The sequence below is a fragment of the Culex pipiens genome, chromosome 3, assembly GCF_016801865.2.
Source record: "Culex pipiens pallens isolate TS chromosome 3, TS_CPP_V2, whole genome shotgun sequence".
NCBI lineage: Eukaryota > Metazoa > Arthropoda > Insecta > Diptera > Culicidae > Culex > Culex pipiens.
Window position 1 is genome coordinate 141,224,465 of NC_068939.1, and position 25,491 is coordinate 141,249,955.

The following is a 25,491-nucleotide window of genomic DNA, read 5'->3' on the forward strand; positions in this document are numbered from 1 at the left end:
TGATTTTTCTAACTTTGCAAGGATAATTTTTAGAGTGTAATAATGTTGTAAAAAGTTGTAGAGCAGACAATTACAAAAATGTTGATATGTAAACATAATGAGTTTGCTTATAAAAATCACGAGCTATCGTGATTTTACGAAAAAAAGTTTTGAAAAAGTTGGTCGTCGTCGATCATGGCCGTTCATCATCACCCGCGACAGACACGGGCGACGAAACAAAGAGAAACGCAAAAATCAACTTTTTCAAAAAAAATTTTTGGACCGACATTTTACTTCCTCATCCTATAGAAGGTTGGGGCAGATGGGAATCAAACCCAGAATCATCCGCTTTCAAAGCGGACAGCTTAACCATTCGGCTGCCTTTACTTAGACTTTACGGAATGTTTATTTTTAGGTTTCAAAAATCTAGCACACAATATCCAAACATGAAAAATATGGCGCTATGGAGTAGTTATATTTTTTTTTAAATAACATGTGGTTGTGCAGCGATTTAACTGGCAAAAATGGTCTTCTCAATAGACTGGCTTGTCGCTATATAGAAAATTTAAAAAATGATCAATTGGGTCCTAAAATGAAGCTTAGATTGCTGATATTTTTGTGTTCAGCGATTAAGCTTATTTTTCTGAGTACAATGACCCTTTGTACGACCACAAAGAGTTTAAAATGGATTTTTAAATCAATTTTGAAAAATTAACCTCGCGGTCCTTCTTGACAGAAAAGCTCCTACTTGACAGCTCGTTCCAAGGGGGGAGGGGATGTTGTCTTGTCAAATTTTTTTTTGAGTTAAAATGAAAAAAAAGATCAGAAATGGTTTTTAATCGTGTTTTTTACCGTTGTACATAAAAATTGACACAGGGCTTTAGTACCCAATTCAAACGATAACAAAGTTTTTTTATGCCTTTTGGCCCTCAAAATAACCCCCTAAAATTTGGGAGCGATTGGTTGCGTCCACACTTTGCGCATTGCATTTCATTTTTGTATGGGAATTAGTATGGAATTTTGCAATTTGGTTTTTTATCATTTTTTTTTTCATTAAATTTGCCAAACCAACACAATAGCGTAAAAATTGAGAAAATTCTCTAAAACTTTCCAGAAGAAAGTATCTATCTTGCTATCTTGCTCCTGTCAAAAGATACAGCGTGCTCAAAACTGGTCTATAACGTGATTTCAGAGCAAAAAACACGTTTTAGACCAGTTTTGAGGACGCAGTATCTTTTGACAGGAGCAAGAAGTACAATACTTTCTATGTATGTAAAATCTTGACAAAAAGTTTGTAGGCAGAATGTTTTTGCCTTCCTCACCTTACTGAGGAAAGGCTATAAAATCACTCGAAAAATGAACTTATTTATTCGACCTCGTAGACCCACCTCTACGTATACCTATCGACTTAGAATCAAATTCTGGAAAAATGTCTGTGCGTGTGTATGTCTGTAAGTCCGTGCACCGAAAAATATGCACACGATTTGGACCGTTTTGGTCTCATTCGATCCGTCTTGGGGTCCCACAAGGCCCTAGTTAATATTATAAAGTTTAGAAAAGTACTTTAAAAGTTATGCTTAAAAAACAGTTTTAGCTAAACTTCGTATGATTTAAAAAGGGTGGTTCTTGTAAGAAATGCTATACATTTTCAAAAAGTTATTTAAAAGACCTTTCCAACAAGCCCAAAACGTTAAAGATCTGACAACCCTATCACAAGTTATAACTACTTATGTGTTACTTTTTAGAGGCTGGATCTCACATATTTTGATGAAAACATTGTCCGGATCCACCATGACACCTATCGTGGGTTATCAAGAGATCTTTCCAAAGATTAAAAAAATAGAAAATCTGACAACCCTATTTAAAGTTATAAGTACTTTACTGTTTCTAATACACTTTTTGGAGGGAATCTTAGATATTTTGATAGCAATATTGTCCGAATCTTTCATTCGAACTATCGTTGGACAGGTTTTTACCAGACCAATAAAGTTGATTTGTTAAACATGTTAAGGAGGAATGTTGCTGTATTGACTTAATGTATTGACTTTATGAATGTGAGGAAGGCACCAACCACCTTAAGGTGCATTCAGTAACGTTTTTATATAGCGTTACAAAGTGTTTGGATTTTGAATTATGATGTTAGCCTAAGTCATTGTTTTTGCCCCATCAGGGTAAATTTAAGGAATTTCGGACATGATTTGAGAACATATGAACTCGTAGTATAAATAAATGTAATGTTCGTTGTAATCAGTTTAAAAAAGGGATGTGTATATCTACAATAGAAAATCTTAGCTTCCTACATGCGACTATCGTAAATACTGTCGTGATTACGTGCCCGGTTTCGGCACTATACTAGGCCCTGTAATGCATGCTTACACTATGTGTCTAATCAAGAAAACTGTACAAAACTAAAGAGCTATTTCACTTCATTATCACACCACCAAACCCATTACGGGGAGCTCAGCTTCCGCTAGGGGTGGGCCCACTTTATTGAGTGCCCGCAGTGTCATAATATCAGCTGCTGGCGTTCAACACGTGGTCAGCGGTAATCTTTTTTTTCACTTTGCATTCGTAGAACTAGGGGACCGGTGTCGTGCCTTACATGAGTTTTTTTTACCAGCTAGCCGGTTCCAAAATACAGTCCACATTACCTACTGGTGGAACATACATCCTAGAGTTACTCTACACCTAGCTAACGCCACGTGCTTCAACCGTGACCAATTGGTGGTGCACCTGAATGAATTAGGCGCGCGCAGCTTAGCAATTGCTCATCTTCACTTGCTGCTCCTCGAAACTCAATTCGTTCACTTTGCTCGTATTAGACATGCTAAAATTAAGTTTTCTTGTACTCTTTCATCATAAAAAGGTATTCAAATCGTTCATCGTTGCGGTCGTCCAACGGCCTCTTCAGAGGAATATGCTCTCGTTCTGCGCAAATCCGATGTTGCTTATTCCATTTTCAGCTTGGTCCCTGGGGAAGTGTTTCTCAATGCGCCTGAAAGTAGAAGTAGAATAGAATTGAGCGAGATGAATGTGGTTGGTTGAGCGCCGGCAATGAAATAAGAGCCGACCAATTTCGGGGCAGGTTGCGAGCAGCACCAGCAGCAGCACTGATTGCCCCTGAATGACGACTGTCTGTGGGGAATTGGTGCTCAACTCAGGTGTAACAACTTGCCGTGGTGAGATACAGCGATACAGTGAAGCTTCCGATATGAGCAATTCTCCCAAAATGGGCATTTTTTTAACACAATAAATTAACATTTTTGGAAAAATCTATTTTACATGTTTTAGATGACAAAAATGTAATATTTTGAGCTATGAAGCTGTGAGACTTCTCAGAAAAAGATGCACTCTAAAATATTTTACCCATTTTTATTAATTCTAATTTTACACAGAATATAGAATTGCTCAAAATAACCTTTGTTGAAACAACTATTTTTATGTTTTAAAATTACAAAATTGGCATCTTTGAGCAACACAGAAAAAAATCAGTTTCAGATGAATTTTCATCAGGTTCAAATTTTTACCCATTTTTAAAGTAAAATTAATCATAAAAAGAGGTAATGTTAAACCTTGGTTGGTGTCAATTTCAACCTTCCAAAATTGGACTTTTTTCCGTTTATGACACAGTTTGGTGAAAATTCATTTGGCAGAGTTGACAATTTAAAACTTTAGAAATTTATCTTGAAATGCCAAAACAAATTATGAATCATAATATAAATTTCTATAATAAGATATCGTGCACCATCAAGTTATAGCCACCTAAATCTCATTTTTTGGTGGAAAAACCCTGGCTTTTATTTCCTTAGAAGTATGACCAAGCTTTCTTTGCGTTAAATTTTATGTAAAGTACTTTTTGATTAAAAATTTGATTTAACATCTAAACATATAATCAAAACGGGGTTTCGACTTTTTTCACGTTTCAAAAAATTGAGTTTTTTTTCGAAAAACTAGCAACACTGAAAAATTAATCTAGACCAACTTGATGCAAAAGATGCAATTTTTTGTCATCTGGAAAAACATCCAAAAATATGATTTTTTTTTCGCAATATTTTCTGTGTGTGTAAAATTTCGAAAAGGTAAAATAAACATTTGTATCTTTTTGCCTTTCAGGTGTTTTCGAATATTAGATTACTTTTCAAAACAACTGATGCGCCATGAGTTTCATATGTACGTACATACGACCTTTTGAAATAGTAAGTGAGAATACCCCTCACTCAAGGCGGTTTTAAAAACACTCAGAAAGCAAAAAAAAATGGTTTATTGGTTCTTTGGAAACAAAACTTCAGATTTGGACTTTTTTAAAGTGTAACTTTTTTTAACTAAGAAGCCCCAAACCAAACATGTCCAACCTACTGCCCAGGGGTCGGATCCGGCACATATTTGAGATTATTTAATTATGTTTTGTATTTTTGCACACGGCATTTTTATTGACATAAGGTGTTAAGCATCCTACTTTTTTGAATCTTTGAAACTTCTAATATCAAGAACAAAATTTGAGAAGTTTGGAACGAATTTTGAATATTTTTAAATCATGACTAACATTTTAAAAAGGCCAAACATCGAATATTACGCCCATTTAAAATGCTAGTCTTGATTAAAAAAAAACATATTTTTTTCGAAAAGGTCGAAAATTTTCACGAATGTTTCAACATTGAAAATCGGACCATTAGTTGCTGAGATATCGACAATAGAAAATGATGGGCTGTTTTGGTAAGACTTCGTAAACTGCAATTTTCCTGTTTCTTTTCTTTAAGCCGCTGTATCTTAGCAACCAGAGGTCCAATCTTCAATGTCTCTTAAACAATTTTATAGCAAATTTTCTGAACTTTTCTAAAACAATATTTTTAGAAATGGTCACATATGGTCACTATTTTTAAAAATCAGAAAACTGCAAATATTTCGTTAAAATCAAACTTTTGGTGGCTATATCTTGAAAACGGAGCCCTTTATCAAAAAATCTCTTGAGTACTTTTCGATTGCAAATTCAATCATACATAAAAAAAATAAAATTTTATTTTTTTCCAAAAATCACTATTTCTTCAAAAATGTATAACTCGGCGGCAGATTTTTTGACCATGTTTCTCTATAGCTCAAAAGTTGCGGATTTGTTTCCCCTAAAACGTATCAAAAAATCCCGAAAATAAAAACATACGTATTTTTGGAAATTGAGTTTTTGTGAAAAAAGTTGATTAAAGAATCTGCAATTTTTTTCCGTGTACTTATTTATTTCTCAATAGTCCTCATTAATACCCACAACTTTTCCAAAGACACCAAAAAGATCAGAAAATTCACTCAAAAGCTACAGCTGTTTGAATATTTACGTACCATTTTTGTATGAGCAGCAGCCAAAATTGTATGGAGACTTGTATGGGTGAACCAAAGACACAAAATAGCTTCTTTAATCAGAGGGAAGGCCCCCACAAAGTTTGAGCCTAATAAAAAAATACAAAAAATAAAAATGGTCGAAATCGGTCGATTTCGTAGAGAGTTGCTCCATTTGAAAAGAGCACAATTTTTCTGGGGGTTCCTTGGCAAAAATAATTGTACCCGTATTTTTTTGTGTGGCCATTAGGGTGACGAACGCTGTGCTAGGTTGGTCCCAAAAAATGGTAATTTTCGTAAATTTTCACTTCATCCATTTTTTTTCTAAGGATCATAACCTCACACCATTTCATCCGATTTTAGCTGTCTTGGACGCAAATGAAAGGTGATTAGTTAGTCTTGCAAGGAAAAATAGTTTCGAATTTAAAAAATCAAGCCTAACATTTTAAAAAGTCGTATCAAAACATTTAATGGCGTTTGGACCGTGTCTGGACCAAAGCGTCTATGTCTGAAATAATTGTTATCGCATTACTCGAGAAATTTCACCCCAATCGAAAAACATCATAAAACTGGAGGTGTCGACCAGTACGTTACCCAGATATTATATTTTTGAAAATTAAAGTTTTGTTGTGTTGATTGTGGTTTTTGTGAAAATTTACGAAAATGTCCATTTTTAGATCATCTAGCACAAGGTAGGTCATCCTTGTGGGCAAAAAAAAAAGAAAACTGGCCTAATTATTTTGGTTAAGAAACCCCCAGAAGAATTTCGAGCCGAATTAGAGAACTTTTTTCGGAAAGGTAACCCATCGTTAGTTAGATAATTAAAAGACCATTCAAATGAGAAAAAAAACATTGAAGATCTGACAACCTTATCAAAAATTATAAGCACTTAAGTGAGCAATTCCAGCTCAAATCAGGGATTTTTCTGGTACTTTTGTACCCGACCCTCTCCGATTTCAATGAAACTTTGTAGACATGTTATCCTAGGCCTATATAAGCCATTTTTGTGTATATGGAGCCGATAGTACTCGAAAATAACATTTGAGAAGGGCGTAAGTTATTTAAATATTTTTGTATTTTGCAATTTAAAAATTACTCTATCTCGAAGCCGTTGCATCGTATCAAAAAGTGGTCAAAGACAAACTTATAGGAAAAAAAATACACTGAAACAAAAATACACGCCACTTCTATGAGATTTTTTGATTTTTAAGTTTAAAAGTTAAATTTCAAGGTGATGTTACAATTTTTTTTCGTTCAAATTTTTTGAGGAAATAGCCTAAGATGTTACAAAAAGGCTCATGAAAAATACAGGATGGTATGTCTCTCCTAAAAAAATACAAAAATCATTTACTGAAACTGATTTTTTGAAAAGTGGTCTGAACGTCAAAATTTTTAAAAACCGATAGTGGAAATCGATTCCCCAGACAATTTAACATAAAAGTCTCCATATTGACCACTGTCCTAAGTCCAATCCATGGGAAGATACAGCGGTTTAAAAATAAAATTGTTGAAAAGTTTATATATATATAGAATATTTTTTTCAGTGTGGTAGGAACCTGGATAGTAAATAAGCTTACGAAATATTTAAACGAGTCAAAAAATCTCATAGAAGTGTGTGTTCTTGTTTCGGTGTATTTTTTTTTTCAGAAAGCCCGTCCAATTTCCTATAAGTTTGTCTTTGACCACTTTTTGATACGATGCAACGGCTTCGAGATACAGAATTTTTTTTAAATCATCGTTATACAATTTTTTTTCTGTTTCCTGATTTTTTGAGGAAACTTTGATTTGAAATTTCAAAAAACTGCAGATATATATAGAATCAAATCAAATTAGAGTACTTAAGCAAATCAGCATCTCAAAACTCACCTCGTCTCATCGTCGGTGGACCGCGTGACGACACTTCCGGAGACGCTGCCACTGCCGCTGCGTTGCCGTTGCCGGTGCTTCTGGCTGAGCTTGTCCTTGAGCACGATCAGCGACAGACCGCCGATTATGCTGAACACTCCCATCACCGTAATCGGCAGGTACTGGTCAGTGTGTTCCTGGAAGACAGAGCAAGAGAGCGAGGATAGGATTATGGGGGTAGGATTAATGTGGTGGCAGTCTATAGATTCTAGGCACATCTGAATGGCTTCTCGTTTGGTCCCTAGCCGGTTCGATTCAATTAATGTCTCATTCTGGAATGAATGGTGGGGTTGGTTGAGTTTGTTCAATATGTGTAATATGTCAGCTGTGTGGTTTGTGGACCATGCAGAATTGAAAGGACTATAGGTGCCATACGTTATTTTCCCTCCAATCCTGGCTGGAGAAGGTCTAGTGCTAAACTCTGAACAATCATTGAAATTAATTGCATGAAACTAAATCAGTTGAATTAATTACAGCTGATTATTATTCAAGACAACGTATCGATATGGAGCATGGAGCACGATCTCGGCAATGGTAAGAAGGGTTTTGTAGTTACTACTACTAGCAGAGTCATACCTTATATAGGGAATCTTCCAACGCTGACAAGCACAGCTGTTTAGCTTTTGCTGATAAAATAATGTAATGGATATGGCAGGTGAGCTGCAAGGTCTCACGTGTACATATATTTAAATTGACTGCATTTGAGTAAACTAATTTTTACTGTTTTCATTGACCACAACGGGTTTTTTGAATTTGTTATTAGGTCGTTTGAAAATTTTAAACTTCAGACTTTAAAAACAGAACAGAAGATTAGTTTTAAATGTGTATGTAACCATTGCCAGGACTTTTCGTTCAGAGATTTAAATTTGCGTCAATCTCTATAAGCAATGAATGCAATCGTAAAACTTACCAGTAGCCAGAGGTACGGCACGATGATGAGGGCAATCCCGGCAGCAAAGTTTCCCGCGCCAACTCCCAGATTGCGCATCGTCGTTGGATATTGGTAGGCAGTGAACGTCGGGATAATCGCGTTACAGGCTCCCACGGCGCACTTAACTATTGATGAGAACAAGGACCAAAAAGTGGGGCAAAATTTGAGTTAGTAATGTTGAATTCACCCCCCTAAATGACTTGCCACAAAGACTACCCAAAACCCCAAAACGAAAACTATGCATCGCCTCCTCACCTTTCCAGCAGCTACTTGACTGAGATTTTCCCGAGGTTACGTAATTAATTAATTAGGATGGAAAGCAGTGTCACGTCTGTGACAGGTGGGGGCGTTGAATCGGGAAAGTTTTTTTTGTGTTCTTGCTACTTCTCTCCTCTTCAACCATTTTGTCGTCAGTTTCAAGCCCGCGCGATTGCCCGAAAGCTTTCGCTTTAGATGTTCCGGCGTGTTCTTCTCCCGTGGGAAGTATGTCGATAGAGCGTACCGAAAGTTGGTCTTTTATTCTACGCGAGGAACGGGTCCAAGCGAAGGTACGCAACAATTTGTGTTAGTTTAATTTTGTTTGTTAAACATAAGGCTAACAATTTGAAATAACATTTTATTTTAAGATTTTGTCAAAATTTCCTCCAAAAAATAAGCCCTCTGGTTTTTTAATGGAAATAATTGACTACAGTTCAAATTTTCATAGAAAAAAAAACCTGTAAACTATTCATATTAGATTGTATATTACTCATGCAATTTCAATCTAAACAAAATGTTTTTATATTGTAACAAATTTTTAATGTTAGGCATTACAGATTTGTAAAGCATGAGCATGAGCATGAGAGATCACCCATGGTTGCCCCTCCGTAATATCCTTTCAGCACTACTGATTATAGGCTTCGACGATCTAGTGGTGTTTCCCTTAAGAGTGCGCTGAAAAGATTAAACACCATGATTGCTAAAGCTAGATCAGTTGCGAATAGGTAACAGTCATTGGCCACCAACGGCGCCCGCCATGTCAGTTTGTAGATCTCGATTTTAAGGGACGGGAATGTTAGTTAGCGCAGGTTGCTACTAGGGCAGCTGATTTACTCTGTGCTTACACCCCACGAGCGCCAGGGTGTTTGGTCAGGATTCATCATAGCAGATGATAATGTGACCCAAAATCATAGTGTTTGTTGAACGATATTATGTATTATTCTCCAGGCAAGCAATCGGATGCTGCGGATGAGCCATTTCCCGTTTATCTGTTGTTAAATTTCAAATGAAATGATTTAGTCTTAGACAGCCGGCTGTGGAAAGATAAAACCAAAATCATTTGAAATTAATGTATGAAGGATTGAACATTGCAATTTTTAACTTGAGATGATTTTACGAGTTTTAAATGATTGATGTTTAGTGAGTTACTGGTTAACGTTGCGAACGACGAGTTACAATGTTTTGTTAGGCATTAAAGATTTGTAAAGACGTAAAAGTTAATGGAAAAATAAATGTATAAGAATTCAATGATATTTGGCAATTTTTTATGGTAGCATAACTATAATGAGCTCCAAAGCATTTTGCAATAATTTCGAAATTATGAAAATCAGGTTTGAAATTTGAAATTGAGTTTTTTTTGTCCGTATTTTAATTTTTACAGAAATGTTGATAAAGCAGGCTTAAAATGCAAAAAATTCTAATCTTCTACAAATTTGTGGATGCTTGTGGTTAATATTTAGTCCGAAATACACTCTAAAAAACGTTTTTTTTTATTTTTGTTAATACACAAAATCGCAAAATCACTTTTTCATTCGTGTTTTAGAGGATCTAATACGACAAGTTTCAAGCTTTGATTTAGTATAGAGCTCACATTGATTGGCAACTTTGCTATACTTTGACAAAAAAACGTTATTGAATCTTCGACAAAAACCTGAACAATTATCCAACGAAATCGGAAATGGATTTTTATTAATATTTTTGATATGGGACCATCCATAAACCACGTGGACACTTTTTTGGAAATCTCGACCCCCCCCCCTCCCCTCGTGGACAATTGTCCATACAAAAAAAAATCTTTTTTGTATGGAGTGTGGACAATCACCACCCCCCCCCCCCCCTAAAGTGTCCACGTGGTTTATGGATGGTCCCTATGGTTCAAACTTTGTAGGATCCTTCCCTAAGACCAAAGAATTCATTTTATGTCATTGTTTTATCCATACAATGCTCCTTCCAATGTTGGCAGCTGTCCATGCTAAGGAAGGAATTTTCTGATCGATTCGGTGACTTCCAAACATTAACAAAGTCAGATAAAATAAGATAAACAACCAACCTTGAAATCATGGATGCTCAATGTTTTAGATTGGTAGGTAGGGTGACAATAAAAAATCGACACCATGGATACCCTCTGACTCGATTCCTTAGGCAAAAAAGGGCTCAAAATTGGCAAAGATACTTATTAATGCCTAAAGAATCGAGCCAAGGGTCTTCTCGAGATTTTTCAAAATTTTCAATTTTTCAAGATTTCCTAATGGCTTGTCTGAAAAATACGTTTTTCAATCAAGTAAATCTGAAAAGACATATGTGAACCAGTCGAAGTTTTTTTTCTTCTTTTTTTCATGGTCTGTTTTAAATATTTTAAACAGAAAAGGAAATTTTACCAACAGTATCGTTGAAAAAAGTGTTTAATCAATTGGATAAAATAAATAAAAATCATTAAAACTTGAAAAAATGTAATTATAATTATTTACTTCAATGCTCATGCCTCAACAAACATATTCCAAGGTCTGATCAAGGTCGAGGGCTGGTTGGCCATTTTGTGATAAATACTGAAGACAAATATCATGTTAATGATTTATTTTTATTTGCATTTATGCACTATGTTTTCCTTGAAATTTATATTTTTTTTAACGGTGCCACAAACTTTGAAAAAAATGCAATAATTATATTTTGAATAAGGTTTAATTGTAATAATAAAAATTTGCAATTGGATTTTTCTACAATTATTCCTCTATTTTCAATAAAATTCAAATAAATTTGGTTCTGCCAGAACCAGATGTTGGTCACTTAGATAAGTAACCCATATGTCATGAGTTCTAATCCCGAGACTGGAGGTTTTTAAGAGCAAATAAGGGTTGAGGCTCAGCCCATAAAAAATGAAATAGTATGGAATATCTATATTTTTGCTATATTTACAGTTTTCTACTTTAGTCAGATTTGAACGTTTTAAAACTCATTTTTAAAAATATGTGATGAAATTTTGACCGAATTACTACTTGCAATCACATTGAATCTTTCAATAAGCAAAATGTTTATTTCTTATAATTTGGGATCAAAGCATGGATACATTATTCTTTTTATCATTACAAAAAATAAAAAAAAGTCATAGGAAAGCTTGAAATTTAATTTGCAAAAAATACAAAATTACTTTACAGATGGGTCAAAGGGCCATTTTACATGAGCATTCAAAACGGCCTCCCTTAAATATCGTGACTTTGATGACTTGACTTTGATAGGTTTGCAATTTTTTCGCAAAATGAAGAGTACATAAAAAATACGTACGGAATTGTATGGAATCATGACCGGGGTAGAGAATGGTTCAAGGTACTTCTAGAAGAAGTTTTCATTAAATTTTGAAAAGTTTAAAAAGTTAGTTTACTATAATTAAGAAAACGTTGATGAATAGCATTATTTTCATATTCTCAAAGTGTCATGATTTTCTCAATGAACATGATTTCAAATCGGAAAACGGAATGCATTTTTGGATTCTTCGGACAATTTTCCACTAGGAGAAGGTAAACAAAGTTAGTAAATAATACAAAATTGTGTGTTTTTAAACATAATTAAAAAAAAAACAAATTTGAAGACATATTTCATACGAAATATGAAAACTTTTGATTCGTGCTTCGCATGCAGTTTAAAATGCAATATTAATCGTTTTATATTTTATAACCAAAACTATTTTTAACAAATTTCAGGCAAAATTCTGACATTTTAGCAATTTTACCTAAAATTTATATGTATTTAGTTAAAAAGCTTATAAACTAAGTTAACTAAATATAAACATTGATTTTTTTTTTGTTAAAAACTATATCAGCAACCTTAGCGATGGTACATTCGACGTAAACCTAATGGACCTTGTGTGGCCTACCCCAGTTCATGTTTAAAAATAATAGTCTTGAGAAAACCCTTACCAGTTGGAAAACATTCCAAAAATAAATTAAAATTCTATCAGTGTTACCCCGGTTTACGGTACTTCTAAAATTTAAAATTTTCTATTGGATAAACATAAATTCAAAAAAATAATTGGGGACGACTCACAAAATTTTCAATCTTTCCCAAATTTTATGTGGATTCCCACGCTCGGTCACGGTTCACGTAAGCCTTACACGATTGAGGTTAGGTGGGTCCCTTTCTACTCTCCTTAATACTTTTACGCTGTCCCACCTGACTTCTTCTGATGTACCTTCCCCCTCTCCTTATCCCTTCTTTCTCATCACCACATTCAAAAAGCCCATAAAACTTACCTATCATTGCGAGCGTGATAATCACCCAGAGATTGCCGTCCGGGACGAAATTCATCACGATGCACGAGATGCCGGCAACGACCATGTACAGGAATAAATTAACACGTAATCCCAGCTTCAACACGACCACGATGCTGAGGCAGATTGCGATCGATTCCACCGAGCCGGCAAGGACCTGGGTAGAAAAAGAAGAAAGAACGATGTGAGCCTAGCTTTTCCAAGCGAAACCGTAAACTTTGTGGGTGGTGGGAAAAGTTATGGAGGCTCGACTTCTAGAACGGCGTTGGATCGATCAGGTGCGATATTAGTTTTGATAGTTGCGCTTAATTAGATTTGTATTAGGTGTGACGGAAATTTGGAGGCACGGCATGTCTATTAGATTGGAACTATTGGAGATGAGATGACTAGGAAAAACTATAATTTGAGAGGTTATGGTTAACGCACATCAAAGTGTCCGCTCGATCACCTGAATCTTGATAACTCACCGTATTCAGATAGATATCCCCTCCGAGATTGCTCAGGTGCAACGTAATTCCAAAGTAAATCAGCACGATGCCAAACCAAACCACCAGCATGACCAGCGTAGTCCGCAGGAACTTCATCCGGAACAGATCAAAGATGGACACGACCTCCTCGGCACTGTCCTGATCCGGCGAGGCGAGCGTCTTCTCGTATCCCTCCGGTAGCCGGAACCCGTTCGTTTTGGCTGCCCGATCGATGATCAGCTTCAACTCATCGATCCTGCCCTTGGCCAGCAGCCAACGAGGTGACTCCGGCAGCCAGTACCAGATGCTGAGCAGCATCGCGCCCGGAATCGTAATGATGAACTGCATCAACCGCCAATCGCGGGTAAAGTACGCAATCCCCGCAGCCAGCACGTACGAAATGGCCACCGGCAGGATGTTCAGGATACCGACCACGGTCCGATAGCGGCCACTGACGAGTTCCACGACCAGCACGAAACTCACCACCGCCACCGACATCGAGGCGAAGCCGATGATGACGCGAAGGGCCATGTACAGCTCCAGCGAGGTGGCAAAGCCCAGAAGGAAACCTGCAAAGAAATGACGAGGGTCGCGATTTAGTTATACCGATCATTAGCGTTACTCTATTTATAAACGGAAGATTAATCCGCAAACCTGCTGCCGGGTTGCGAATTTACTTCCTCGAGTAGGACGTTCTGCCCTGGAGACATAAACGTCCCGATTGATCACCATATACATAATAAAAAATGCCACCGACAAGTTCAAACTAATTGAAGACTGTGGTGCAAATTATAGTAATCGCCGGTTGGTAGCCATTTTTGGGCTACCCAAGAGTCCGGTTCATCAATTAAGCTGAGCCAAAGTTAGTGTCTTTGAGCGGGATGCGAATTTAACCAGTTGTTTATGGATATTTATTGAATGCTTCCTTGTACATATATTAAACAGGGAGTTTGGGGATCCTACATTTCTGGCTTTTTAATTTGGCAACGTACCGTCAACTGGAGTTTACAGTCAAAGATGAGTTTAATGAAATTTCCAATTTCCCGGGGTTACAAAATTCATGGGAAACAGGACATTTTCAACAAATTATTCTGATCCTGTTTCTGATTAATATTTTGCAACAAAATTGTATAGAACGGTCAAAATGAGTATTAGAAACAATTAATGGCTTATCTGCTTGTAAAAATCATACAACTTTAAGAAAGTTCATCAATGTTCTAATTTTAAATGCTGCACTTTACATTGTACCAAATTAAAATATATGTTGAGAACCAAATCAAACTGTTTCGAAAGTGTCAATCCATGCTGCACAATCATAACATTTCAGTCTCAGTGACCAGTTTGAATGAATCAGTTTAAGAATAACATTTACACAAAATTCAATAACTTATCCCAGAACAAGTCTTACTGACTTGTGAATCAATAGATAATCTTTGCCTTAAAAATCTAACGTCTCGTGCTTTTTATCATGAAACACTGTTTCATAAAGCGAGTTTTTGAAATATGTTTGCTTTTTTGGACACCTTTCATAAGCTGCAAAGTTTTTTATAATGAATTTTCATGGTTTCATTTATGGTATGATTTTTGTTACACGGTATTCAGCCAAATAAATGACAAAATTTCATAGTGCAAAAAGTGGATTAAATTACACATTGTTTTCATATTTAACCCTGTTATGCCCGTGATAGCACCAGTGTGCTTCATAAATTTATATCTTCAAACTGTAGTTTCTCGAATACTATTAAACAAACACATCTTGCACAATCCTCTTTGAAAAATTCATCCAATTTGGTCACGGTAAACAAAATTGTTCGACAAATCTCAATTCTGATCATTGCAACAAATAAGCAAGATCTTTTTCCAGTTGGGCAAACTTCAGAAATAGAGGATTTGCAGCAAAGCTTAAAGACACATGTCGCCACCTATGAACAAATAGCTTAAACCTATGATTTTTTGAAAAAATGTGTTTTTTTCCTCCATAATCAACATTTTTACAAAACTTATGCCGGATTCGGATGAGAAAAATTATTTCCAACAATTTGGTGTACAACTTTCCAAAATTTGTTTGATTTTTCTATGAGAAAACTGGAAATTTATAAAAAGATAGTAATTTGGACTATTTGGCAAGAAAGTCTGTCAAAAATTAATACAAAATGTTGAATATACGTTAACACATCTGTTATCAACTATATAACTGTTTATTTCATTGATATAAACGGGGAAACTCATTTTTTCGTATTCCAAAACATGTTTTTAAAAGAAAAAGGTCACAAATTTTTGCGCGCCCAAAAATTGATGTTCATTATTTTAAAGCAAAAAAAAATTCTCGTCTTTTGCAACCAGTTTCATTATGATTGATGCAGGGAATCATGAGAAATAAGCGATTTTGTTCTTCAATCCAGCAGAAAAGAATGCGATTTTTGGTAAGTAACCTCATTTTGGCGCCACCTACATTTGAAACACAGTCGCGCTGCAAAACCTCAATAAATATTATCTGAGTTAAACCTTATTATTATTATTTTTTTGTACCTTAAAACGGGGTGGCTGTGATAGGTTTGACAATTTTCCACAAAATGAACAGTACAAATTAAATACGTACGGAATGGTGAGGAATCATTCTGACCGTGGTAGAGGAGTGTTCAAAGAACCTCAAGAAGAACTTTTTATTTAATTATGAAAAGTTGAAAAAGTTAGTTAACTATAATTAAGAAAATGTCGATGAATAGCATTATTTTAATCTTCTCAAAGTGTCATGGTTTTCTCACTGAACATTATTTTGAATCGGTTTACTGATTGCAATTTCAGATTCTTTGGATAATTTGGCACTAGGAGAAGATAGAATAAGTTTGTAAATAATAAATATTATGAATTTTTGAAACATGATTAAAAAAAATCTCAAAATATATAAGCATTTTCATTTGAACAAATTTCATACAAGATGTGAAAACTTTTGATTCGTGCTTCAAATTTACTTTAAAATGCAATATTAATTGATAATTCAGACGTTTTAACAAATATATGTATGTATTTTGTTAAAAAGCTTATAAATTTAGTTAACAAAATTAAAACGTTTATTTTTTTCTCAAAAACTGTATAACAACCTTAGTGATAGCATATTTGACGAAAAAATAAAATTTGAACACATTCAATCTGATTTTAACCAGGAAAACTATGACTATCAAAATCACCCCGGAATTCAAACTAAGATTTTTTAACGGATCTATTATTTTAAACACCACTGAAAAAACACCTTTTTTCAAAAAACGTGCATGGATTTTGTGTGGTCTTCTCCAGTACATGTTTTAAAAATAAATGAAATCCTATCAAATTCACAGTATATTTCAGCTAGGAAAATGTATACTTTCACTTGAATTTGTAGATTTCCCGGGAAACGGGAAATATATTTTTGGGAAATCCCGAGAATCCCCGGGATTTTTTTCCCGGGCGGGAAATTTGACACTCTAACCTTAATACACAAAAAATAGTTTGCGTAAACGTGAACAATCTAAACGTCAGCAAGAATATGTGCATCTTTGAATGTTGCACTATGAAAGTTGAAAATATTTCCTTCGGACCACAATAGAGAATATTGAATAAACCACTGTGGTGCCCCCTACAGCTTGGTAGACTCGTAATGCTATACTATGCTGTGATATTTTAAGAGATTTCCAACATGTTCCCAATGTCATGAACATTGTTCACGTTCACAAAAATTCATTTTTTAAGTAAACAGTAGGGTGCCCAGAAAAAAATGACTCCTTGCTCCACAAGCGGAAAACGGTTTTTTGGGTTATTTTAAGCAGCTGTGCAAATTTTGAGCGAAATTGGTTGAGATTAACCCATTGATACCCGAGCCTAAAGTTGGTGATAAAAATGTTTTTCTTACAAAAATGACTATTTTAAATCGCTAATAACTTTTCGGGATTAACTTTTACAGCTTTTCTACAAAGTTGTAGAGCATTAAATTTTGAATAAGAATCTCACTTTTGAGAATATTTGGATGGAAGTTGCGCACCGTGCAGATCAAACCGTAAGAAAGTTGAGTTTTCCATACATTTTTTTCAATTTTTCCCATGCAAACTTCACCTTCGAGTATCAATGGGTAAATGATACTGCTCATATTTGGCCCAGAGTTCTAAAATAGCTCAAGGAACAATATTCAGCTTGTGGAGCGAGGTTTTGAGAAAAAGTCCTATATTTGCACAGAAGAAAAAAGTTGAATTTTGGAATGTTTAAAATTTGGTAGGTTGAATATTATACATTTTTTGAGTAATATTACTCTAAAAATGTGTGAAAATGTGAATCTGACTATATGATCCTTCGAAGATTTTTTTTTTAATTTCAACCTCAACATTTGCAAAAGGCCCACAACATTTATTTTCGACCAAATTCAAATTCGAGCTCCTGATCTAATTTTACAGAACAGTTTTGTTAAGCTAATGCCCTAAAATTTTGATTGAAAATATATAAGATTTCTGGATATTGAGAGTCACCTAAAACCCTTTGAAGGTAGGTATGTTGAGTAAGTTTTACATCTAATTTGAGTCATTCTTCACATTTGCTTTCAAAGATTTGCTTCGATCAAAGCAAACACATGGACAGACCATCAAAAATTCCATTTCCATCCCTAAACTGATCAGGTGCCTCTCGAATAAACCGCGTACATCCGATCAACCCGCTCGTGCAGGTCATGTCACCGACGCCGTTTCTAAAACTGTGCGCCTCTCGAGTTGATAAGTAGAGATACCAACTCAATTTGTAGTGTGCTGCTCCTGCCACTCTGTGCATCAGTAGAATGTCGACAATGCGGGTCGTTTCTTCCGACTTGAAACTTGTATCGTAATTTTGCTATGACATTAGTTCACACTACATGGCGTTTCTCGGAGGAACGTCGTCGCAAATCGCAACCAAAATGGGTACTTAGCAAGCTAGCTTCGGCTAAAACCAAAGTTTAAGTGGCGGCAAATTGATTTGATCATCGTCGTGCAACAGGGGGGGATTCTGCTGGGTGCCAGCTACAACATATAATTTGATTTGCCGACGTCAACTACGACGACGACGATGGCGGCGGGTTTGAAGAGTACGTTGTGAGTGTTATCTCCTCTGGAAGCTGTTGTGAACGAAATTTCCTGGGTGGTATATATGGTATGTTTCGATTAAACTATTACGGATGTAGGTAACTCACAGTTTTTGTTCAAATGCAATAATCGTGATTGGGGGTGAAAGTGCGGAAAGTATCAAGTGTTGGGAGTTTGAAATTTTGATCTAATGTAGATTTTTGGGTTGATTAAAGACTTAAATAATTATTTATTTATTTTTAAAAATAGTTTCGATTCTGATCATAGTTTAAACAATTAATGTGGAAAGATTCCATGAAATGCCAAATAGTCTCACGAACTGCTCTCTTCCCAAGCTGCTTACTTTTTATCTACGGATGATCTCGTTCACGATCATATTGGTTGGTGACGGAGTCAGTGGCATTGTACCTAAACCGCTCCTTTGTCGATCACACGGTCGGTTATCTCCGGCGTTATTGCTGTTTACATTCCAAGCATGCTCTCATAAAACAACACTTTAGCGATATCGCTCCGTGCCAGAAGTGCACTGTGTCACCGTCGTTCTCACCTTGAGCCACCATTTAAAACCGATTAGTGTCCGCTTGAAACGTGATGTTTGCAGCTCGTCTAGAACTTGGGGTATTTTGCCTGCAGTTAGGGCTGTTTAGAGTTGTTTTCTTTATTAATTGAGAATACCGTCCGCATCGGCACGCGGCACGACCTCCTCTTCTATTGTTCTCCACCAAGCAATTTGTCCAACCTTAAACAAGCTTGGTGTCCGTGATTGCCCATCCCATCCCCAACCCAACTCGAATCGACTCGACTCACCTGTAATGGCTTGAATCAACGCGAAGAACATCAGCGTGTGCCGTCGGCCAAACTGGTCCGAAATCCAGCCGCTGCCAACACTGCCCATGGCGGCCCCCGCCAAAAAGCACATCTCCACGATACTCATCATCCTGGCCCGGTCACACACCAGCCCGAACTCGGCAATGACCGTCTGACCGAAAATGGTTCCATCGAACTCGTACGCCGCACAGCTGACCTGCTCGAACTGCTCGGACACGTTCATCGAGGCAAAGTACCCGGCGAACCCGTCCGCGGTCAGCTGCTCGTACGGCACGTTCAGCTGGGAACACTGCGCTCCGTTGGGCTGCGTCAGGTTGCGCCATAGGTCCACCGGAACCGACCGGAGGTGGGCGGGACGGGCGCACCAAAAGTCGCGGGATGCTGCCTGGAAGCAAAAAATAAATAAAGGAAGGTGAAGATATTAAACAAAATAAAGTGTGATTAATGTGCTTGATTGTCCATAACCAGCTCATACCAGCTAGGCTAGCTGTCGGAAGCAGTGAATACGGGCTGAAGTATTGTCGGAAGAATACATGATGAATAAAGCATGTTTACTTGGTAACACAAATTTGGAAAAGATTTGCAATCGGCAAATTTTGTACATTTTTCCTTATTTCTATCGTCCAAAAATCTTATGCAAAATTGGCTGAACTTTTCGAAAAAAAACTTCCAAAAGCACACGATCGAATTTTAGAGGTTTGAAATTCGAAAACCTGATTAAAAATGGTTGAAATCATAATTTTTTCAAAAAACTTTTTGGTAAAATTCTGATAACTCGTGAAGAATACACACAAACTCCTTATTTTTCTATATCATTTTTTTTGTTTTTGTCTGCTTTACAATTTGGTTTTGAGTAATTCTCTACCAACTCACACGAAATCGGGAAAAGTTGCCCCTCTCTGATTTGCGTGAAACCTTGTCCTTAGGGGTAACTTTTGTCCCTGATCACGAATCCGAGGTCCGTTTGTTGATATCTCGTGACGGAGGGGCGGAACGACCCCTTCCATTTTTGAACATGCGAAAAAAGATGTGTTTTTCAATAATTTGCAGCCTGAAACAGTGATGAGATAGAAATTTGGTGTCAAATGGACTTTTATGTAAAATTAGACGCCCGATTTGATGGCCTACTCAGAATTCCGAAAAAAACGTATTTTTCATCGAAAAAAAACTCCTTAAAAGTTTTGAAAACTCTCCAATTTTCCGAAACTCGACTGTATAAAAATTTGGAACATGTCATTTCAGGGAAATTTAATGCACTTTTCGAATCTACATTGACCCAGAAGGGTATTTTTTTTTCATTTAAAACAAAATAAAATATTTTAAGATTTCGTGTTTTTTCTAACTTTGCAAGGTTATTTTTTAGAGTGCAATAATGTTCTACGAAGTTGTAGAGCAAACAATTACAAAAATTTTGATATGTAAACATAAGGAGTTTGCTTTTAAACATCACGAGTTATCGCGATTTTACGAAAAAAAGTTTTGAAAAAGTTGGTAGTCGTAGATCATGGCCGTTCATCGTCACCCGCAACCGACACGGACGACGAAACAAAAGTATTTTTTCAAAACTTTTTTTCGTAAAATTGCGATAACTCGTGATGTTTATAAGCAAACTCCTTATGTTTACATATCAAAACTTTTGTAATTGTCTGCTCTACAAATTTGTAGAACATTATTACACTCTATAAAATAACCCTGCAAAGTTAGAAAAAACACGAAATTTTAAAATGATTTTTTTTGTTTCAAATGAAAAAATGACCCAATGTAGATTCGAAAAGAACATTAAATTTCCCTTAAAATGACATGTTCCAAAAAAATTTACAGTCGAGTAATGGAAAACAGAAGAGCTTTTAAAAGTTTTAGTGTTTTTTTCGATGAAAAATACGTTTTTTCGGAATTCTGAGTACGCTATCGGGTGGCGATAATCGGGCGTCTAATTTTACAAAATAGTCCCTTTGACACCAAATTCACTGTTTCATTCTGAAAATTATTGAAAAACACCTCTTTTTTCGCATGTTCAAAAATGGAAGGGGTCGTACTGCCCCTCCGTCACGAGATATCAAAAAACGGACCTCGGATTCGTGATCAGGGACAAAAGGTACCCCTTAGGACAACGTTTCACGCAAATCGAAGAGGGGTCGGGGCAACTGCTGTGTGAGTTGGCGGAGACCTTTAAAAAAAACTCTTGGATTGTTCCTTTTCCCCATACGGTCGTCTTGCCCCACAAGAAGTTGTTGAACAAAACATTTATTTAACTCCTTGTTTGTTAAAATTACTCTCAACAAAATATTTATTCATATTTCTAGTTCTGGGTTGTTTTTTAACTGGGCGCTTGACAAATGTAAACAAACAGTAACAAATCAAAATGATCGAGGGGCCAGTCGACGCAAAAATAATTATCAACAAATATAATACTATTTTTATTGTTTTATTGAAATATCATGTCATATTAAAAGGATTTTTAAAGGATTTTTTTTTTGAATTTCTTTCAGTTATTTTTTTTAAGAAAATATATTGCGCAATTCCCACTAACGCGGACTTCGCACTTAATTATTGCTAATGATCACACTATTGCAACTTGTCAGACTGGCTTGAGAAGTTTTGAATTTCCTCAAAAATGATCAAAGCTTGCCGAGGTTAATCGCTTGTTTTCCAGCTGCCACTCGCAGTTTTGGAGTGCGAAAGTCCAGTTTGGTGGAAACTGCGACTGGAAATGTAAATAAACAACGAGCGGTTGCCTAGTTTTGTGAATTCTTGTTGTCAAAAGTGCGAGAGAAAACTGCGGACAAAATCCAAGTTACAGTGAAAGAATCAATACTGGAGTTTTTTTTTGAAAAGGTCCAATAAACCAAATTTTAAGTTTTTGCTTTTTGGGTGTTTTTTAATACCCCTGACTCAAGGCGGTTTCAAAAACACCCAAAAAGCAAAAACTGGAAATTTGGTTTATTGGACCTTTTCAAAAAAAACTCCAGAATAATGCATTGACGTTTCTCTCGTCAATTTTCGATCAACCCAGTTAACGAGCAGCATTTGATAACTGGGTTATGTTCTCAGCCCAGTTACCAAATAAGTACTGTAGTTTAGTTCGGTGTAGCAATTTTGAAAGGCAAGTCGTAATTTTTTAAGTTACTATCCAGACTCGGTCCATTTTTGGTTGAGTTGTCTTGGTCGTAACCTACAATTTAGATAAAGAAAATTTAGATTAGACTTCAAAAGTTAATGAGAAAATTCATGTGGACAAATGTGGAATAAAACAGTTGTTTTTATCATAGTCAAGCAAAGATACAAGAGAAAATCATTTCCTATTTAAGGGCAAAATAACCCGACTGTACTCAACTCATCTGTATGAAAAATATATTCTTAACAAGATTTTTGAAAAACTAGCATACTTATCTTCATTTCAGAAATCGTTTCATGAAATTTAAGTAAACATCCAAAGCACCCTGCTAGGTGAACCACCACACTCGGTGTCAATCAAAGCTACTTTTTTTTCCTGCAACTGTTATTGCCACCGCAATCCTTTGAATTTTAATCTACTACACACATCGTACGCCGCCGCGACACGGCGCTGACCGGAGCCGGTTCCGTTCGTCGAGGAAGGTGCGTAATCAACCGTTAAATACGCCAGTTCACCGTTCGTTAGGCGCTCGATTTAAATAACTGCCCGGTGTGGTGGTGGAGAAGCCACACGCGACGGGCGGTCATTTAAATCGATACAGTTTGGTTGATTTTTTTATCTTCTGATGTTACGGTTTGTGTGTTGTTGTTTATTTTTATACTTTGCCTAATTGTTATGCCGATTCGAATTGCGTTCGTGTTATAAAAAATAAATGAATCGTATTGCGATGGCCAAGGTCGAACGGGAAACGGTTCTAGGGGTGATTCCATCGACTTTAGGACGTGACGTATTTTTTATGGGTTGATTGTATCATAGCAGATAAAGTTCAAATTATTTTTTTGTCTGTGCCATAAAATATTGAACACAATTTGTTGTTATAGAAGCGTTTGAACAGTCGATTTGTTTGTAACTTTGAGATCAAAACAAATAAGTCATGATGAAATACGTAATAAAAACCGAAATTCTATGACCATTTAGAAACGATTCCTAATAATTTAGACCATTTAGAAACGATTCCTAACATATTGACTTGGTTGAAATGTGTTCAAGTCACCAAAAGGAGTTGATTCCCGAGCAGACGGAAATAATATGGGAATTTTTTTTTTTGATATTTGAAAATACTAGGCCAAAAACATTATATATGTTATTTATAACAGGATTTGTTATTCGTCGTTGTGATTTTTTTTGTTATTGGGTTGTTATTTTTGTTATTTATTTTTTTGTTATTTTAACAACTAACCCGATCATCCCAATAACAGTTGAAGGTATTCTTTCTTAACAAAAAATGTTATTCTAAACCAATTACAAATTTTGTAATGATAACATAAACTGTTATTGAACCCATATGCAAAAATGATTTTGTCGAAAAGATTCCAAAACACTTTCCTTTATTTTAACAGTATTTGTTATTGAAATGGTATGAATTTTGTTTTTATCGTCTGCCCGGGTTCAATTCAATTTTCGACTGTTTTTAAAGCTAGCTTACAATTCTTTTTTTTATTTAAATTTTTTTTAAGGTTAAAACTGAGAAGATAAAAATAACATCCTTGAAACTTGTTTTGAGCTCCTAGCTCCAAACAGTAAAAATCCGTATAATTAGTTTTTTTAGGAAAAAAACATATTAAAGATGTTTTTAAACCCCAATGAAGCTTATTTTTTGATTCAGATGAAACCGTATAATGTTATGTGTAAGTCACCCTCAAAATTGTACCAAAAAATCAGGGACAAAAAAATGTTGAAAGTATGCACGGTGATTACGATTAAAAATCATCAAGTCTGATATTTGGCACCATGGAACCATGCATGAAAGAAGGCCCTTTCCTGACAATTAGATGAATTGAAATACTTCATCGAGGGGCTAAAATAACTTTATTTTTGATGTTTCCGATCCAAATTATCTAAATAATTGCAAGTAGACGCATAAAAAACGTTACTTAATCCACCTCTAGGTAGTTGGTGCCTTTCCTTCATTTACGTTATGAATAAAATAAGTTATGAATAAAAAAAAATCAAACTACCTACAGACTTTTTTTTATTTTATTCATAACTTTTTTTATTAGGTCCTTTTTGGTGCTACGACCAGGTTGGGACCGAGGATCGGTTTAAAATCTAATATATAATAAAAATAAAAAAACTCCTTACAATCCATACTTGGAGATCATGTAACTGACAAGGGTTACTTGGTCCAAGCGGGTCTTGCAGGTCTTGAACCTGCCGATGTATTCGGAGAAAATACCCCACAGCTCCACCGAACTGTAGAGCACCTCTCCGGCTTCCTCCTCCGTGGCTCCACCGTCTCGGGAGCCACCTTGGTTGCTTCCTGCGGGTCGAGGGCGATCCATCGATTTTCTGATCTGCTTCTCCGCCTTCCTTGCCGGTGGTTTTGGTTTCGACGCTTGCTGGCGCCTCCGGATGAAGTCCGCCCGCTTGGGGCAGCTGCGGTCCGTGGCTTCATAGGCTCCAGAGCAGTTAGCACACCGCTTCGGCTCTGCTTCTTGGACTTTGCACTCGTCCGTCTTGTGGGGACACCCACAGTTGTTGCACCTCCCTTTGAGGTGGCAGTTTCTGGTTCCATGGCCCAGCTTCAAGCAGTTCCTGCACTGGGTCACGTTCGGTCGCTTGTTCCGGTATGCCTACCACCGGATGAAAGTGCTTGCCACAACCTTCATTGCCGAGAGCTTCTGGTGTATCCCTTGGGGAAGACCACAATGTACGGAGTTTCGTTCACGGTAGACTTTTCCTTCCACTTGATGACATGCACCTCCAGCGCGTCCAGCTTGAGATCCCTCTTCAGCAGGTACTTGACCTCATCAGGTTTCAGTTCATCAGGCAAACCACGAAGAACCACCCGATGATTTCGTTCGCTCCGTCGTTCGTAGGTGTAGAATTCCACTTTCTTCCTCTTGAGAAGCTCCTGCAACTTGTCAAAATCTTTGACAGAGAAGCAGGTCACCTTGGTTCCAAATCGGGTTAGTTTGTATATCGGGTTGAAACCAAATTTAAAACTTTCCACTATCGCCAAGAGCTTGTAAAACTCCGTGGTGTTCTTCACCACCAAAGGTGGTTGCTTTTGTTTACCTACCGACTGACCGGGTGGTGGAACCGCCGGGGCGTCTCCTCCTCCTGCTGGGCTGGCATTGTTGTTGTTTTCGTTTTCCGCTAGCGGGTTGAACTTGTTGTTATTGAGCACATTCTGCTCCACTTTTCCTTCTCCAACGACAGCTCCGGTGATCTCAGGGGTCTTCTTCCGCTTCCGATTTCCGGGGATGAGTTGGAAATCACCCGTCTCGGAAATCTCTTCCACCTCCATCCGTCAAACAACTCGAGGTACGCAACGTTGCCT

The 25,491-nt window shown here is 36.5% G+C and overlaps 1 protein-coding gene across 1 annotated transcript in view; it reads right to left on the minus strand.

Moving 5' to 3' along the window:
* Window positions 1-2,205: 2,205 nt before the first annotated feature.
* Window positions 2,206-25,491, minus strand: part of LOC120417531 (organic cation transporter protein) — a 50,655-nt gene continuing 27,369 nt past the window's right edge. Inside the window, exons 2-7 of the mRNA XM_039579613.2 lie at window positions 19,013-19,418; window positions 13,128-13,696; window positions 12,643-12,817; window positions 8,120-8,265; window positions 7,171-7,346; window positions 2,206-2,974 (exon numbers count right to left, since the gene is read on the minus strand). Of these exons, the coding sequence (XP_039435547.1) occupies window positions 2,887-2,974; window positions 7,171-7,346; window positions 8,120-8,265; window positions 12,643-12,817; window positions 13,128-13,696; window positions 19,013-19,418 (1,560 nt within the window). The 3' untranslated portion in view covers window positions 2,206-2,886. The remainder of the gene's footprint in view (window positions 2,975-7,170; window positions 7,347-8,119; window positions 8,266-12,642; window positions 12,818-13,127; window positions 13,697-19,012; window positions 19,419-25,491) is intronic.